Source organism: Apis mellifera, linkage group LG2 (assembly GCF_003254395.2).
Source record: "Apis mellifera strain DH4 linkage group LG2, Amel_HAv3.1, whole genome shotgun sequence".
Classification (NCBI taxonomy): Eukaryota; Metazoa; Arthropoda; class Insecta; order Hymenoptera; family Apidae; genus Apis; species Apis mellifera.
The window spans coordinates 3,605,793-3,625,611 of NC_037639.1; the positions used below are offsets into that span (position 1 = coordinate 3,605,793).

A 19,819-nucleotide genomic window follows, 5' to 3' on the forward strand; every position below is an offset into this window, starting at 1 on the left:
ATGTTTTACACAGGTTTACAACAACAACTTGTTTCTGTTGCAGAAAGCCTGTGCGGACGTCACGAGAAACGTTTGTTGAACGAGCTGTTGTCGTCATACAACACTCTGGAGCGGCCCGTCGCCAATGAGAGCGAGCCTCTCGAAGTGAAATTTGGCATCACGCTACAGCAGATCATAGATGTGGTAAGTTATTTCTCTCGTATTTTCAACGTCGTTAATCTTTACACGTCAACGAGTTATAAAAAAGAATAAAAACTCAAGTTAATTCTTTCTCGCGATATGAAAATTGACTAATGCAAGTTTCCGAGTTTCTTTTCTGAAGTTGACACGTAGACTTTAATTTCTAATATGAAATTTAATTGGAAGGAATTTTAGATTTTGTTTTGACGGTGTTTGGTTTTGAAATAAAGTTGATTATATTCTGATATTTTGTCAGTAATTTAATTTAAGTTAGAACTTGGTAGAAATTAATTTAGAAGTTAGATAATTATTTCTTTCCAGTATAAATAAGATTCAAGATGATAATTTTCTATATGTTTATTTTCTGTTTTGCAATTGAAATTTATTTAAATTTGAGAATCTAAATTATTACAATTTAATGTAATGAATATATTTAAGTTTAAAATTTACATTAGAATTAAACAGAATTGTCAGTAATATATTATGCTACTAAAAAATAAAGGAAAATAAATTAATATCAAATTATATAGGAGTATGTAAGATAATATATATTTAATTTATTCTTTAAATATATCTTCTGTATTTCAATAATATTTGCAATTAGAACTCGTATTTATCGAAATTAATATCTTTTTAAATAAAATTACGAGCTTTCCAATTTATAAGTTAAACTAATGACACACTCGTACCATTGAAATTTCCAATAACTCTAGAAGAAAAAAGGAAATAAATTGGAACAGCCTTAGCGTATACATGTTTCATCTTCAGATTTTAATATCTCGAGCCATCGTTCATATTATTTTCCATTCGAATACTTCCTTTAAGTCAGATCGGATTGAAATCCGTCATAGCCGAAACGATTCCGCGTTCTTCTAATTTGATCCCCGTGTAATCGCATTTACATTAAGGGAATTACCGAGCCGGGTGCATTTCGCCAGGTTTTCTTCCTTTCTTAAGAAAATCGCATTAGAGAGAGGATTTACGACGGAAGATGGAATTGGCGGCAAACTGCACAATGGTTACCGGCTCGCATATGCTCGCATATACTCTATATCTTATATCTATACATAGATAGCGTTTCCATCGATGGAAACTTGCCTTGAATGAAAGGTTCCCATTATGACCCCTCTCCTTTCTCTCGTCATATATGAGAAGTTATCCGAATATCGTATATGAATACCGTCTGTTCGATCGGATTCCTTTTTTCGTGCATTCATTGCTCGCTTATCCCCCATCCCCCGCCACGCGTTTATTCCAGCGTCAAAGTAAATTGAAGCGATGCCAGGAACGGACACAATGAGATAACACCGGCATTTCACCGAATAATGGCGCGAAAGTGTGATAAAAGATTATTCTCGAGGAAGATTTTAAGGATATCGTTTTCGTTTCAGATTAACGAGGTTAGGATATATTTGCATCATAAATTCGTTCTTATGCGAGTAATCGTTGGATAAGGAAAAAATAAATTGTTCGTAAGATATCAGAAATTGGGAAAAGATTATTTTATTGGGAAATTGTATAAATTTATTATATTATGGAATTATATATTCTTGTATTAATAAATTAATTGACTGAACATTGATACATTATTTATTTTTCGTGCTGTAACAAAATTTTGGAAATCAATAATAGTTATGAAGAATTGAGAAATTTCTTTTATAATTAATTATTCTTGTTTGTTTCTTTTTTTCAATAATTCGATTAACAACGAGTGGTTATAATGTTATTATACATGAACATGACATATTGATGGAAGTTTTTTATTCATTAGTTGCTTACTTTTATAATTGACCTTTATCCTTATAAATACGTAAATACTTCCATCCATGTTTCAGATTCAAAAACAAGTTCATTTTTATAAAATTAAACAGTATAGTATAAAACTAATTGTGTGATTATAATATATTTTAGAAAAGTAAATAAATTTACATTTATTTTATAAAAATATTATCTTATAAGATATACAATCAATATATTATTGATTATTTATATTCACAAGAACTTTTTAGTTAATTTAATTTTTTCCTTTTGAAAAATATATAACTTTGAAAATAGGCTAATTAATTCAGGAATAATAAAAGATATTAATATTTTTCATTTTTTTAATTCGTATCAATAATGAGCAGCAGAATTTAACAATTTATATTCTAATTTTTCTTCTATTGCTAGTATCATTGCAAACTCGTTAGCTTCAATTCTTTTAAAAAATTCCATATTTCTTTTTATTTACAATAATTACAAGAATTTTTTCAATTTATTTTTTACCATAAAATCATTGCATATTTACCTTTATAGATTTACTGTTCCTTTTCTTTCGACTAAACTCAGTATCATTGCGTCACGTAATTGAACGGCAAGCAAAAGTGGGTCGAGTATAAAAGATTCAATAACGACTCATCAAATATTCAGTGTCAATGGCCGCGTAATACTTTCTGAGATTACCTTGGAATGGAAGATTGCGAAACTCGTGGCGGCGAGGCGCAATTTTCGCTTGATGCGCCCAACAAAGCTGCCGTTTCGTAATCTTTGCGTGAATTGCAAAGATAAGAAGGACCAAGATTAGCCGGGCTAGTTTTTGCACGTCAAAATATCGGCCTTATCTAAATGAAACCATGGTTAATGGCCGAGGGGGGGTGGAACGAACGAGGATGGAGTGAACGAGGCAGATCGCATTATGCTCTCCATCTTGGCCACCTCCGCCTCGGTCATTTACTTTATGCACCCTTCCTCTCGGCCACCGCGCTAAACACCGCTCTGCGAGTATATGAACGTTGATAATCCGATATGTTAGCACAAACTGGGCATATCTCCTGTGAAAAAGTATAATCGTCCCGCGTTCACGTTTCTTTTCGAGTATTTTTATTGGCCAACAACTGCTTATCCGATTACTTTGTTCTGTTTTTTGTATTAGATGTTTGGAAGAATTATAGAGTATTTGAAGTTTTATTGAACAAGAAAATTCGCTAGATACAATATATTTTATTATTTATTTCTGTTATATATTGAGTATAATTTTGAGAGTTTTTTAAGAATTTGTTGAATAAATTTTAATTATTTCTATTGCTTAGAAAGTTGTGTAATTTCAGAATATTGACGAAAAAGATTATCGAGATTGTTATTATTTTTATGTCATTATTTATAATCATTATCATGTTTATATTTGCTTTTTAATAATGGAATAATATTAGCAAGTCGAAATAGGCAGTAAATTTTCTTATCATTAAAGTTTTTAAAAGGTTTTGATTTAATGGAAAATATATATATTTAATTTTTCATAGTCAATCATATTTGCATTAAACAAAATAACTCTTTTAAGATGAAAAGTTTGCTAAGTGTCAGTTAATTACAAATTGTCTTTTTCAAAATATATGTTTTTCATAATATAATATCATAATCAATAAAAATTTATTAGATTATAAAAATATAAAAGATCATAAAAGCAAAAATAATGAATATCATTATTTTTTTACAACATAATATAATGAACAAAAAATGGGATTAATCATCTATGAGGACAAAATAGAAAATATTAAATTAAAGTTTTAGTTGGTACAATATATAGAAAAAAGAATCTGATTTTACAAAAGACATATTTTGAAAAGATATTAATAATTATTTTCTATAAAAAAAAACGATGAAAGAAATAAAATATAATGAGATTTTAAAAGCATATATTTCTATGATTATGTTAATTTTTGTTCATATATAATATGAAATGATTAATTTTTAGTTATTTTGTAGATAAAAACACATGTAAAAAAAATGCAAGTTATAAAATGGGGTAGCTATAATTAATTTCAGAAATGACGTAAATGCAAAGGGTAAACAGAGGAAGTATGTTATAAAAATGAATGGGAGCAGTGATTCTTTTTAATACGTCGTCGTTGCTTTAATTATAAATAAAGCAAACTAATATGAAAACATTTCAATCAGCGAAAAATATTTTAAATTTAGATTTAAAATTCTTTATTCACGTTCAAAAAAATAACTTCAATCATCAATATTTGTTAATTACACACATTATCATAAACATATGAAGTAATTCAAATTATATGAGAATATTTTATTAGGATACCTTGTATCATAGGATATCCATCTTGGATATTTTTTCTAATTATAATCACAGTCTCAAATTCGTTATAACATTTCCATCTCAAATATATTATACCATTCGTTATGCCATAAACTAATATTTATTACTATATTTAAGAATATTTGAAGGCATAATATTTAGCAATACTGTTTAGATCACTGTATAGGAAATACTGTACATAATAATAATGTTTCGCCTCGCGCTGTTCTCCTCCTCACCCTTTGTAATACTCAATCCCGCTAATGTCTCAATGCTACACATACTGCTCGAGCATATATGAGGTGTAATTACACTCGACAAGCAAATATTTTCCAGTCTATACAATTTCGCGTGGAACAAAGCGCTCGCGGTGCTTGGAAATTCCGATATAAGACTTACTCGGTATGTAAATACGCGAAACGTAATTATTGCACACCGGCAAACAGGCCGCTCATATCGGTGTGCGCACATCGGGGAAATCCTGGATGCGGGGAATCAGGAAAAGCGACGAAAACTCGGTTTTCAATTGAATTGAAAGTTAGATCCAGGGAACCGTGAAAAACGGGACGCCAAAAGAAAATGTCTTCCCCTCTGAGGGAAAACACAATATCCTTCCCCCGCATACGTGAAACCATCGGTTCAAAAGTTCACTCGATTTGTCTTGTTAAGAACACGTGTATCGTGGATATTAAATTTTTAACCGTTGTTACTTCATAAATCCTCTTGCTTCCTCTGCTAATATCTATTTATAGGGGATGACGATCCAACCGTGGTGGAGGCTCGTAAATTTTTCCTGATCATCAATGTCGCTTCGAGCGCTATCACTATCTCGCCCCTTTGAAACAAAGGAACTTTGATTTCATTATCGAATCATAGACATTATCAGATATTTTTATTTTCGTAATTGCATTCCATCGCAATGGTGAAAGGAAATTCGATTTTTCCCTCTATCTTTATTGTTAGAGGACCGTTTACTTTGAAAGGAACGTATTATTATTCGTGATATTGGATTAAATCGAACGCGAAATAAATCATATTCGAGAAATTCGAGGTAATAATTGTGGATGGAAAACTGTGTTATTTTTAATAGGATTTTTTTTTCGTTTTAGGAAATTTTCGTATTTATTTTTTGAATAATATGATGTTAAAGAAAAGTACTCATTTTTTGGGAAAAGAAAAATTATATAGATTTTTTAAAAGTAAAAAATTTTAGTTATATAAACTGAAGAAAATAATTTTTTTGAGATTTTTGAAGCTACATAAACAATTAATATTTTTATAAAATTAATAATAATAATAATAATAAAATTTAATAATAAGATTTTCTATGATCTATATTAAACCTCTATGAGATTGAATTTCTGATTGGATAAACAAATATCCTCCGGTTAAATCCTACAGTATTGTTTCTAAAATAAATAAGAGATTAAAATTTCTAAAATATATTTTAGAATAAATTTATCAAACAATTTTTATTTCTATACATTATTAAATTTATTTCACATTGTAATTTATATTTTATCATCATACCACAGTGTTTACTCAACCGATTTACACGGAACATATGATCCATCATTCGTATCATTCGATCAAAGGAAGGGAATAAATTTGTAAGAGCATGTTGTTTATCCTTTCTGTTATATCGACAGTTAGGAAGAATTTTAATTAGATATTTAGGCTAGATACAACCAACCAAATCGTAAATATATCGGAATATAATCGAATCAAAGCAAAATTTGTGATTAAAACAAATGGTCGTGAGTAAACCAATATAACACGTACATAGAATTTCCATTCGTGTTCTGTTAATAGGAACGTTTATATGTATATATTCTGTCCCGTGGACTACAGCAAATTTCTATACTATAGTATAAGAGATGGTGATTTCGTATACAAATGGAAAAATGTAGTACAAGTTTTGACATTTCGTGTCAGAAAAAAAAAAAATAAACAGGATTACATTTTATTTGATTCTATTTTATAGTAGCAAACTTTTCAGATATATGTACAGTAAAAAAGAAGTTTTGTTCTAGAAGCTTTAATGTTGAATTTCATATAAGCTAAAAAAACTATTTCTACATTATTATGGGATTACATTATTATGTGATTTTTGAAATATTAACTTATACTTTATATATATACTGTATTGAAATTAAAAGGATTGATCAGTTTAATTTTCAAATGATTCATATAAATTGAATTCATAGATTCATATAAATGAATTGTTCTTATCGAACAATACAATTATGAATTGTATTAGTTCAATTTTCATAAACCAGATTAAAAAGAAATATCAATAAATTTTATTGCTATTATTATATTATTATATTATTATAATTTTTTATTATTGCTAAATAATATAATAATTGCTATTAGATCTGTTGTTGCCTAAATCTGAAGTTCATTGATATATTCACTTTTGATTTTATGAAATAAAAATTGTTCATCTCGCTAAATATTTAAAATGAATAAACGATACCAGATTTATATTATATTTTCTTGAGTAAAATACTATTTAAATGAATCCATATATCTTATACAATAGATTAATGATGAAGTCATCATATAATATTATATTAAATTTAATAGTGTAGTAAGATTTAAAATTCGTCGATTCATATTTTATATCACGAAGCTTTTTATTTTTTTTCCATATTATATATTTTCTATAATTAGATATATAAAATAATTTTTTAAAATAAATGATCCAAAAAACAATTAACTTTGCTAACTAAAAAGTAATTTATAAAAAGATAATTTCGATTAAATTAAAAAATTGTTTGTCTCAAACCATTTAATAGTCAATTAACCAATCTCGTTGCCATTATCCATTAATTTATTAAATTATGAGAAATATCTCAAATAATATCCTTAATTGGAAGCCACAAATTCACATATATAACATTAAAATTGCTTCATTATTGTTGATTCATCGTTGGAAACATAATTTGTGATAAATACGTATAATTAAATTTCAAATTATTATCTTATACAATTTATAACGCTAGAACAAATTTATTAATCATAGCAAACATAATATATGTATAAACATATATAAATTTTACATTATTTAAAAAGTATAGAGTCTAGTATTTTAAAAGTATTTTAGATTCAAAACATAAAATTTTTAGTTTAAAATGCAAAAATTTATAGTTTCAAACGACAAAAATTATTGTTATTGTTTTGAAAACTTTTTTTTTATTCATAGTAAAGAGAATTTTATTAAACTTTTTAAGATAAATACATAGATGTATAGGTGAAGTATATATCATATCTTATGACTTCTAAATTTTTGATATTTGAATATGTCAATGTACCTCAAAATGTCAAAAGCCTTTAGCCACATCATAAACTTTACATATAATCCTCAAATCTTAGGATTCCAAACTTCAGAAACCTATAAAAGATTCATATTATATTATAATATCCACAAGTCTCTTTTTTTAAAACTTAATATGTTGCAAAATATTTAAAGCTATTTATACCGATATTAAGATTTAACAATTTTATTAAATTAATTAAATTTTTTTAAATAATATTATAACAGAAAACTTTATATGAAACTCAAGTTATCCTCTTCGAAATCTTAAAAATTAATAGGAAGATTATATAACTCAAAAAAAAAAAAAAAAAAAAAGAAAAGGGGGAAAAAGCAACAATAATAAAAGTTTTACTGACGAACAGTAAATTCTTTCCAATTGCGAGATATCATAGTCGATAAATGAAAACGGTAAATCTCGTTTCGACGTTGATGTCATTTGACCCTGAACTCCGTATTTATGGTCGACATAATGGAAATTGCACGCCCCCATTTCTCTACCCTCGTTCGCTGTCAGCTCTTCGCAATCTATCGTGACCTCCTGCCGATTTTTAGTTTCCATCCGCGTTCATTGTCGTTTACTATCGTTCATAACCGTGTTCAGAAGCTCATAGACAGTTACACAAATGACGAGCTTTTTCATCAGTGTCGCAATTATAAAATGGTAAAGCGAGCTCATCATATTACTCGGCTTTCGCCATTCTGGGTTGAAAGTTGTACGTTGGATGGAATAAAGACACTGATCAGCGAAATTTCTCCTCGACACAACCTTTTTGCCTTTCTTGATCCTTTTTCTTCTTACTCTTTTTTATACTTCTCTCTTTTCTCTTTAATTTTAACTTCTCCTTGTCTTTTATTTTCTTTCCTCTCTCCTTATTTCCTCCGTTTCTTCTTGCATTTTTCTTTTCCTCTTTACTTTTTGATTAATTTCTCCGGTTCATGCAGAGAACGTGATCTCGACAACTTTGATAAGGACATGTTAATAAAATATTGTTTTTCTTTGATATTTTGTAAGAAAACATTTATTAACATTTATTAAATAAATATTAATAAAACAGCAGAGATATTTTCTTTCTAAATGAACAAAAATTGACAATTTTATAATCTTTTTAACTCACTATTTGATTGCGAAAAAGAAGATGAAAAAGAATGAAATAATTATCTACTGTTAATTATTTTGTCGTCGATATTTACTTCGTGGCTACACTCCTCTTCATCAAATAATGAACATTATTGCATATTAATAGCTAAATTACGGGATTCCCCTCTTGCAGTACAAATTATCGACAATCGATATAGGACAAAAAGTTAATGCACGTTTATTTTCGTTTATCCTCCCGCAAAAACAAAGGAGGAATCCTATCCAACAACGATATTCAGTTTTAATTCAGTTATCGGCCCGTTAATCACGCTATAACGCTCGTCACCGTTTTGATATCAAAGTTTTGATACTTGCTCGACGTGTTTCTTGCTTATTCAATCCGACATTTTACGCGTAAAAACAAGATGTTCCGAGCAGTTTCGTACATTAAAGCAAGAGATATTTCTTAAGTGGAGCAAAATACGTTCCATTACTCAGCCCTTCCCTCCCTTTCTGTTTCCTTAAGTTGTGTTACTCAAGCTGCTTCGAGTTTTTTCACTCTTCCAACCTCTTGATGCTTCCTGAATGTTCATTGCAAAAGAGAATCGCGAACTGCTCACGTTCCCGCATTTTTTATTTATCCAAGCGGAACGAAGCTTCATATTTTCGCTTCCGTGATTCGAACGATTTTTTTGGTCGTTGATTATTTTTCAGTTGCGACGATATTTTTTTCGACAATCATTAATGGCTTTTCACATCCTCGTGTTTGACCGTCTCTGCTTTCTTCTGATTCGCTTCTGTTAATGCATTTAAATAATGTTTATTTTATTATGTCATTATGTTTTCTTCTTTGTTGAAAAGGATTAATTTTCGATGACGTTTCGTTTTTCGTTGCATTAATATTTTCTTTTTTTTTTTGTTGCATATTGAAAGCAAATTTTGAGAAGATTCATAATTGTAAAAGATTTTTTGATATATAAATAAATCTGATTTGATATCTATTAATTTTATTTAAATAATTAAATAAAATAAATAATGAATTAAATTAATATTCAAGAAATATTATTTGTTTACAACTGTGTTCACGAATTGATTATTTTTTATTCATTTCATATTCTAAGTAAATTTATACATATATAAAAAAAATTTATTTATATAAAGAATATCCGAATAATATAACAAATTGTTGTTGTAAAATTTGTTATAAACTCTTATTCACTGGTGTTAAGAAGAAGTTAAGAAGATATAATCCATTAATGATATTTTATTTTATTTGAAACTTTTAAATTGTCTGAAAACAAGATCACATAAATTATACATCAACTTCTATGACTTAGGAAATACCATAGTAACGCAAAACTAAAAGTTCAAAAATTTATCTTCCACGAAGAAGCGAACTGGTCGGTAATTTTTCACCGTAAAACTAGTGTCGCAATACTACGTTTGTCTATAAACTTCCTTTACTTCTATTCTCCGCTTTCCTTCTCTTGCATGCGTTCGACCAAATCTCGAGTCACGCTACTGGTTGGCTCACGGCCCATATATTCAGCCAAACCACTGCACACTGCATACGAAGATATCCACAACCATGATTCTTAACGCTTTGAAACAATCGTTCCATATTTCTAACTGTCATATTCCGAATTTTTAGTTACAATATCAAACAAATAGTATAGAAGAATTTCCATTATCTGAATATATTATTTATCTTACTGTTGGAATTTGATTTAGTGTCAAACCATTTTATTGTGAGAATGAATATATTTCTTTAAACTTGCCCCATATTTTTCATTTGTTTTCGTATTTAAAAAAAAAAAAAATTTAAAGATTATTATACACTTCCTGTGAAAATAATATTTGAGAAATATATTTTATTAATAGTATTTGAAGAGCATTTATATTATCAATCATTTCAACAGTATAAATAAATATGGCAATCAATATTGAAGTAACAAAAGATTTTCACTTTTATTATATTTCTTTTGTATGAATGTACAAATAAAGATTAAATACGATCATCGAAATTTTTCACTATCGTTGTTTCGTATATAGTTTCTTTTCCTGATTCGTTTTTCCGCAATTTTTATTGCTCTTTGAATCACGCACGAGTTATCGCTTGTAAAAGGGTTAAATTGTTTGAAACGCAAATCTTCAAAGTGATTGCTGCGCGTATATAAAAGTGAATAGGATGAATTGTATCATGGTTGTTTTTTATCTTTTACATCGTGGAAATTAATCATTGTGCAAAGTTTTTCGTTTAAAAAAATATAACAAAATTAGAATATTTATATTTACTTCAAATGTCTTTTTAATAAATGTATAAAATTATAGTTTAATTCTTTTTTTTTAATCTTAATCTTTTCTTTTAACTTCTTTCAATTAAATATTCTTAGTTAAAATAATATTATCACGTTATATAAATATTATTAATAAATAAATTCGTTTCCATTTAATATATTTTTTTTTATTTTTATTTTTATTTTTATTCATGTTGATAATTAATTTATTTCCATATTAAATAATTTCATTGATGTGAAAACAAAAAAAAAACAATTAATTATAATAATTGAATACTTTTACTTAAGTATTACAAGTATTATAAGTACTTATATATATGATATTCTGATTAATGTTACGTTTATTATTTTTCCACTTTACGATATTCAAATTACACTTAATGAATATAGTAATAATGTTTTTTCATTAATGCGATGCAATGTAATTTTTATCGATACATGAATATCGATTTATATTTATGAATAAATAGCTTTGAATATTTAAATGAAGGTTGTTGTAGGTGTGCACTTTACACTTATGTATATTTATGAACGTATATTTTAAACTGATAAGAGGTTGGGTGGACAATTCATCATCCACATCATTAAATTTTATTTTACCATATATCTTTTTATATTTGTCAGGCTATACATTTTTCGAAATTTTGTAAAATCTTGCATAATATATTATGATTCCAATTATTAAATAGAAGAATATTAATCTTCGAGATTATAATCAATTACAAAATAATGAAAATAAAATTTTAAACGATATATTTTGAAAATATATAATTTAATATAAAATAATGAATAAAATTATTTGTACAAGATTGTATTTATCACGATATATAAATTTTCTATTTCTATAATTAAACATCCATTCTGTGTCTTTCTTCACAGTATTGAAATACAGACAAATATATAATTTAGAGAAAAAAAAATTCGAGCAATTCTATTATTTCCTTCATTCAATATTCGATCAAATTTAAAACGCTAAATTTCTCCACAAAAAAAAAATAAAATCAATTTCAACTTGAACGAATTGTTATTTTCGACGAAAAATCCGTGTTTCCCAAATATAATGTATCAGTGAGGAAAATTTTAACGTCAAGGGTTGACCCGTGCTCGATTCGACCTTCGATTCGTGTCCGCTTTGAAGTGAATAGGGGTGCAGATTAAGAGGGGTCTGTGCGTAGACCGTGTGACCAAAGGCGTTGTCAACAATTTCGATTAGTTTCGACACTTGCGTCGTAGCCTTCCGCTGTATACATTGTTTCGGTTAAACAGTTGCTCGAGTGATGTGTAAACAAATGTCCCTTGTAGTTCGCGGTACGGTTGCTAAAAAGCAACTCTCTGAAAATTGTCTGTTAATTAATTTGCCTCGAAATTAATATTTCAGCGAGGTATGGCGAACTATGTCCAATAAGTAAAGAGGAGGAAGAGGTCCTTTAAGTTTTATTCTTTCGATCGATTTTGAAGTTTTCATTCTGAATTGCAAAAGAATGGAAATATCGAAAACTTTTTTAGATTCATCGTTATAAAAATTTCCATTTAAAAGAAGATTCAAAATGGATCGAACGAAAGGGGAAAAATCCAGATGTTGCAAAACATTTCAATCTTTAATGAAAAATTCTCACTCAATTTCTACTATAATGTAATTTCCTTAGCGATATTAATAATTTTTAGCATAATATATCTTCTATAAATATTTTATATATCTTTAAAATTATTATAGAAAATTTATGTTGTCAAATTAAATAATTTATTACGATAAAAATTATTGTAAACATAAACAATATATTAATTTTTGCTATACACTACACTACACACAAACATTTCGAAACAATTTGATTCGATTGGATCAGGTAGTAAGATAAATTCATTTTAGATCGTATAACAATTGCAAACATTGTTAGCCATTGAAATGAAGATCATTACAGCAATAAAAATAATAAATGGAACGAACTTCACGATTGGAGATAATAAAGCGAATCAGTTCTTCTCGTAATTCTCAGTTAAGAACAGTTAGAGAAGAGTTCTAATAATCTAATAACCGGTTCGATTAGCATGGACGTCTCTCAGCGTGGTTTGTTTCACTATGATTGATTCGATAATTTGATCGCTTATTGATTTCCGATAATCTGCCGCTCTCTTCCGCCACGAAACATATTAAACAACGATTAATCATGACCGTGTCAAGCGCGGAATTATTTTCGTAATAAAATGGATATGTATTAACGTTTCCTGCATGCTGAAATTTATTGCACGTGCTAATTAGGGTGTGAGGTAATCCGAGTAAGGTATCTGAATATATTTTTCAAATCGAATGCGTAGCACATATGAGAAATCGAATATTTTTTTTCGTTTAAAAAAATAGGAAGTTCACTCGTGTCTTACATTCGAGTTTTGTTTGTTTGTAGAATTCATTTGATTTATGAGAAAAGATTCTTGTTTATATAAAAGTACAGAGAAGATTTATCAAGAAAAATTGTAATTGGATAAATTTGAAATGTTATAAATTATTATAAAGTTATTTATTTGTAGTCTAATCATTCTGTTTTTGCTTTTGAATTATTATATATAGTTTAACAATTTATTCGATCAATTATTGGTAGAAATCAAGTTTAAATGCAATAATTTAGAAATGTACATTGTAGCATGTGCATAAATTCAAAATTAATAATATTTTAATAAATTCTTTCATTACAATCATCTAATCTTATATTTTTATACAATGTAATAATAAAATATGTTAATGATTTTAATTTTTTAATTCATTATTTCAATTCTTCTTGGTATTGTAGTAATTTTGATAAATTTAAAATTATAAATAATGTATATTTATGTATTAATGTATTTCCTTAAGTATTTATATAAATATTTATTGCGGATTTGTTTCAAAATTATTCTACATATATTATTATACATACATAAATAGCATATATATTATTTTAATTAAATTATTAAAAAATGTTATTAAATTATGATCGTAATAGCTTTAGATTCTTGCGTTAACGTGCAGAATGCATATTAAAAAACATGAAACAAATTATATCTTGACATTAAATCTAAAATTTAATATAAATTGGCATAAATTAATATAATTAATAATGTATTAAATAAAAATAATTGTCTCTTCTTCATTCTTGATGATTTTTCCAAAAAAATATTCATTTTTTTTTGTATAAAACTCAAACATATTGAAATATTATGTGATGATTCCGTTATAACTTTTCCAAATGAACATAATTCATTCTCGACTTATTTTTTTTAAATTATGATACAATTTTAAAATTATTCGTTCACACACGCAGAAAATTTTGATTTCGTAGCATCTTTCGGTCACGTGTGTGCTTCTTGACCGGAAAACTTTACGCACCGTCGATCGATCTAATTTCGCTTTGAGCCGAACGGAAAATCGACCTTGGATCTGATTCCACTTTGAAGTGGAAATCAGGCGTTAATTCGATTTCACTTTGAAGCGAAGACAAGTATTTAGCACATGCGTGGACCAAGGTTACCAATTACCAAATACCCTAACGAATTCATTAATCAAGGAGATATCTAAACAATCTAAACGTTGCACTGTTACACTAAGATCTGTGCAAAGATACGTTCTTTGAGAAATATCATTATAGAAGAAAGAGAACTTTCAGAGGTATATATTTTATAAATCATTTGTGGATGCTTTCAGATTTTAACATATTTCTTTGTCATTCGAAAAGTTTATCAAAATTTTTTTTATATCAATTTTCTTTTTTATTTTTACTCTGTATTTACAATTTTGCATCTTGAAAATCTAATATAATTCTTTCAGAAAATTTAAATTCGTTAAATAATTTTTTTTTCCATAGAAAAATAATATAAAATATACAAGAATTATTTTCGATACAAATTCTTCAATTGCTTTTCACAAATTTTTTTTATATTTTATTTTTACAAAATATCTTTTAATATAAGTATTTTTCCATTCCATAATAATATAATATGTAATATATATAATATTTATAAAATAATAATAATTCAGGTATTATAAAAGTTTGTGACTATTGAAAAATTTGTAATCAGTTCAATTTCGTTTTAAAAAGTATTAAAATCACTTTTTATTTCATCTCGCTTCCAAATGAAAAATGATGAGGATCGTGTGGCCGGTCCATGCCCGTGTACTGTTTAAATATGAAATAATAAGTTCACTTAGCGTCCAGGTTATCCCTTAATTGCATTTTTTATCACTTCCTTACTATCACCACGTTCTAGCCAAGTTTCTCGAGATTAACAGACCATTTTCGTCACGAATCGTTAAACTTAAATCGTTTCATACTTGTTGCATTGGTCGCAAGCTTTTCTCGCATCCTATACAACTTGAGGATGCACCATTGACATGCAAATATACTTTCATTCCGCTATTAAACGAGATACGCCTTAGAAATTTATTTCGTTCGTGACAATAATTTTGAAACGTTGAGCTTTTGTTGATTTTTAATAAAAACAGAGAACTTTAATTTTAAGTTTTAGTTAATGACGATATTGAAGATAAATATATCAATAAAATGATAGAAAGATTTGAAGAAAAATATTGTACTAATATTATTTAATGTTAAATTTTATTATATAATTCCTAACTTCTTAAACATTTGATATAATTTTCACTATGTATTTTTTAGAGTATATATATTGCAAATATCTTAAAGACATTGGTGTTTCTATATCTAATATAATTTATAATATTTTTCTTTATGCTAATAATGTTTTTTTATTGATTTAATTAAGCTTTGTAAGGATACATATTTTTAACAATATAGTGATAATATAATTAGAAGAAAGTCAAATTAAACTTAAGTTAGTTCTTTCTACTATTCGAATTTTTGAAGAAAGAAAATTATTTAGAATCATGAAAAACCAATTGAAGAATTTTATTATTATAATACAAAAGTGATATTTTAATTAAATTCTTTAAAAAATAAAACACTTATAATATATATAATAATATTATATACTATAATAATATTAATTATCTGTTACAATTATTTATCTTGAAAATGTAAAATTATTTATTAAACACTTACATGTATTCATTATTTATTTATATCTTTTTCACAAGATATTTACAATTCGTTTTTATGAAATACTTTCATCATATATATTTCTGTATATAAAATATTCTATATTATAATTCTCTGGATAATACATCGTAGAAACTATACTCATAAGATAGATTCTTTTTCATTAGTTAATTCAAAGAAAGGCCGAATATATAAGGAAAATTTCTCTTATAGAAATTATAGAAGGTATCGTGCTAAGTAGTATTGGTCAACGATTAATTGGTTGGACACGATCGTTTACCAAGTGGTTTGTTCGTTGACACTATCGTTAAAGTGCATCCATTTTATAAATCACTTTGAAGTTCTGATGAGCCTGTGGTGGAGTGCGGTTCTCTTTAGAGCACTTGGTAAACGAACGATTGCAACAGCAATTTGTGGTTATTGGCTCTCTACTTTTTGCCGTAAATTTTACCATTTACTATTTATATAACTTTTTTTTTTCTTTCGTTCTCGCGTTTAGGATCATTGATCCTACATCTTATAAACTTCTTTTTCACTTAATTAACGAATGATTTCTGTTTCATTAGATATTTGTATATTTATCCTTTTGTTTGAAAAAGTGAATATGTCAATTTGGAAAATATATCATGGATTAGAAATATTTAATTCTTTTGTTTTTGTAGTATAATTTAGATAATTATTCAGATTATTATCAAGGTATTATATTGAATTTATTATTTTATATGCAAAGAAATTATATAATATTTATAAAATAGTAATAATTTTATATAATAATTTTAATAATATATCAATGTCTCAATTTTAACATAATATAATTCATTGTATTTGACAATAATTAAAATATCAAACGATAATAATATTAATTATCAAAGTAAATAGATGTGGTAATCTTTAATTTTATAAAACAATTAATAATTTAAATATTGAAATAAAACTAATAATATATTTCTTTTTTCCAGGATGAGAAGAATCAAATATTAACTACGAACGCGTGGCTCAAGTTGGTAAGTCATTAATTACATATTTACAAAGACCACAAAGGAAGCTTAAATCTTTTTAACATACAAGATTATTTCGCAACTAGAAAGTTAAAAAAAGATCTCAATATTAAGTTTCGTGCGATACTATCTTTCAAAACATAAACACAATAGTAATACGTATAAAAATCGAATAATAATCTTTGAATTATTAAAAATAATTTCCAATGGTTAAGAAACAATTTGACACAAGGAACGCATCGATCAGTTCGCGATAAAAAATGAGAAATTTAAAATGCGCTCCTGGTATTACCTTCTTCTTTTTTTTCTCTTTTTCGTGACACCGGTTCGCTTACAGGAAATCAATATACGGCAACTAATACTCGCCTGTCGGTTTCTCGCTATTCTCATTTCCATCGAAGTGATGTTAAAGAACGTAGTCTATCGCCAAATTGACGTGGGGAAAAAGCGTTGAAATAAGTCAACTACTACTAATTACATTCGTATACTTTTGTATTCTGTTTCACAAGTAGTTCTTTTTATCTTATTCATATAACGGATATATTTTTAGAATATATTTAACTTTTTTAATGTATAAGTATTCAAGACTGTCTAATCTTTTTAAGCCAATAATGGTATAAAATATTTCAGGAGAAATCGAAAGATATTTAGAAGCAGATAATTTATTGTTACTTCAGAGATATCAGTTTTGATTTCTTTTCTACTGTTTTATTGTATACAGTTTGTATACATTAAGATGAATAATTAATTTGTAAAAGATAAAAGAATAATCAAAATTATATCGTAATTTTTTCAAGAATATCAACTTTTGATTAACTTTAATTATTTAATGTTAGAAATTTATTCAGGGATATACAATAAAATTATCATTAACTTTATAAAATATAACGTTAGAAGCATGTAGTTTTATGTAGCAGACAATTTAAAAACTATTTGTTGCATATAAAAACTTGAGAAGAAAAGTGGATATATAATAATTTATACGAACCATCGATGCGTTTTATTAATTGTTCAAACTTCACACTCTTTTTCTTTTCTTCTCATTATTTCAAAAATTTCAAAAAATTTCTGAAATTTTTTCCACGATTTAATTTACCTCTTCGCGCATATTGAGAAATAATCAATGTTCATCTTCCACACGTATCTCGATTCACATCGAGATAATCAGTCACGCGTAATTTCATACGACTACTATCAAGAAGATTCGATTGCCACGTCGAATTGAATTTTCAATTTTGTTAAAATATGAGTATATACGCGCAACGTAGAATCGTGGCAACGCGAGCAGAATATCATTTCCATTTTAATAGAATCACCGGTCGATGCACTCGATTTGGAATTTCTCCTTGTAATAGATAACAAAAAAAAAAAAAAAAAGAAAGAAAGAAAGAAAGAAAAAAAAAGGAATGTTGTCGATTGATAGAATCGATTTTTCATTTACGTTGCATTCGTCAGACCGATGAAGCGGAAACGCAGCTGCGGTTGTCAGTGTCAATTCTTTTCCTATCGAATGGTTTTCTTGTTGTTTCTACTTAAGGAACGCCTATTGTATCGAAAATGTGGGAAAATGAAAGGTGCGTTCGGCTTCTTCTTCACGTGATATTCCCTTGTTCAACGAAGAATGTAAACTGGATTATCCTTAGCACTTCGACTGGAACATGAGATTATTCCATATCCTTTTTCAGATTTCGATAAATAAAAAAGAGAATTGAAGAATTTTGAAATTAACTTTGATAGATATTAATTTATGAATAATTTTTTTAAATTTATACAAATTTTGGTTAAATAGAAAAATGTGATTTGCGAAGTAATTGAAAAACCGGAAATGAAACGAATTTGTTGTAATGGATATTCCAAAATTTTATTTAAAATTGAATTGTTATAATTATTGATTATAAATCGAACATATATAAAAGACTGCAAATATATATATGGAAGATTCAAAAGTCAGTGTGAATTAGATTATTTGAAAATAATTTATTTAGTTTAAAAATTTCTTTATTATTTAAACTATTAGTTGACAAGTCGATTAGCTAATTATTTCCATCATAATTTTTAACAGTGATACAATTGATCTGTCAATTGAAAGTTTGAATGATAAAGATATCTTTGAACAACGTAAATCATTTTTAAAATATAATTAAACTTAAATTGATTGATTTAAATTCTTTCTATATTCATATTAATTAATAAAAAATTTTAATTATACCTTAATCGCGCAATTACATCAAATAAATTATCAAAACTTTCAACTTTCACCATTTTACTTACAAAAAAAAAAAAGAAAAAAAGAAAGAAAAACAAGTTACAATCTTCCATATAACAATATATCGACATCATAAATCAATCCACAAGAAAAAAGGAAGTCAAAGAGGAAGATGTCGATTTAAGGCAGGATAATGCCTACAATTCCATTCTATCCCGACATGACCAACAAATTTCCTCGTTTCCCTACGGGGAGGAACAATCCATCCCTCAACGATCCCTCAATGATCTATCAAATAAGATCGGCGAAATTGATCCCGCATGCTATTGAACGTTGAATCGAAGGGAAACAAGAAGAAGAACACATGGATCAGAACCGATTCAAACCGGCTCCAGCCATCCTTTTCACGTTTCCTTTCCCGCGTGGCAGCTTCGTGCCTCCCTCGGGTGCGAAAGGGGATGTTGGACGGGAAACAGGAGGTGGTTGGCGGCCACCAAGGGGATGGAAAGTAAGATAAAAGGCGGCTGGCAACCGTGCACGGCAAAGAGGATTCGAGAAAATCGAGAAAAAGAGAGAGAGAGAAGGAGAGTGGAACGATGCACTCTTACGTCTTTCTGTAGCTGG

The 19,819-nt window shown here is 27.3% G+C and overlaps 1 protein-coding gene across 7 annotated transcripts in view; it reads left to right on the forward strand.

Annotated features, from left to right (window-relative positions):
- The window catches only part of nAChRa6 (nicotinic acetylcholine receptor alpha6 subunit), a 349,900-nt gene that overhangs the window by 106,083 nt on the left and 223,998 nt on the right, over window positions 1–19,819 (forward strand). For all 7 annotated transcript variants that reach the window (XM_026446378.1, XM_026446376.1, XM_026446377.1 and 4 more), the window contains 2 exon segments: window positions 44–183; window positions 16,951–16,995. In XM_026446378.1, coding sequence (XP_026302163.1) covers window positions 44–183; window positions 16,951–16,995 — 185 coding nt within the window.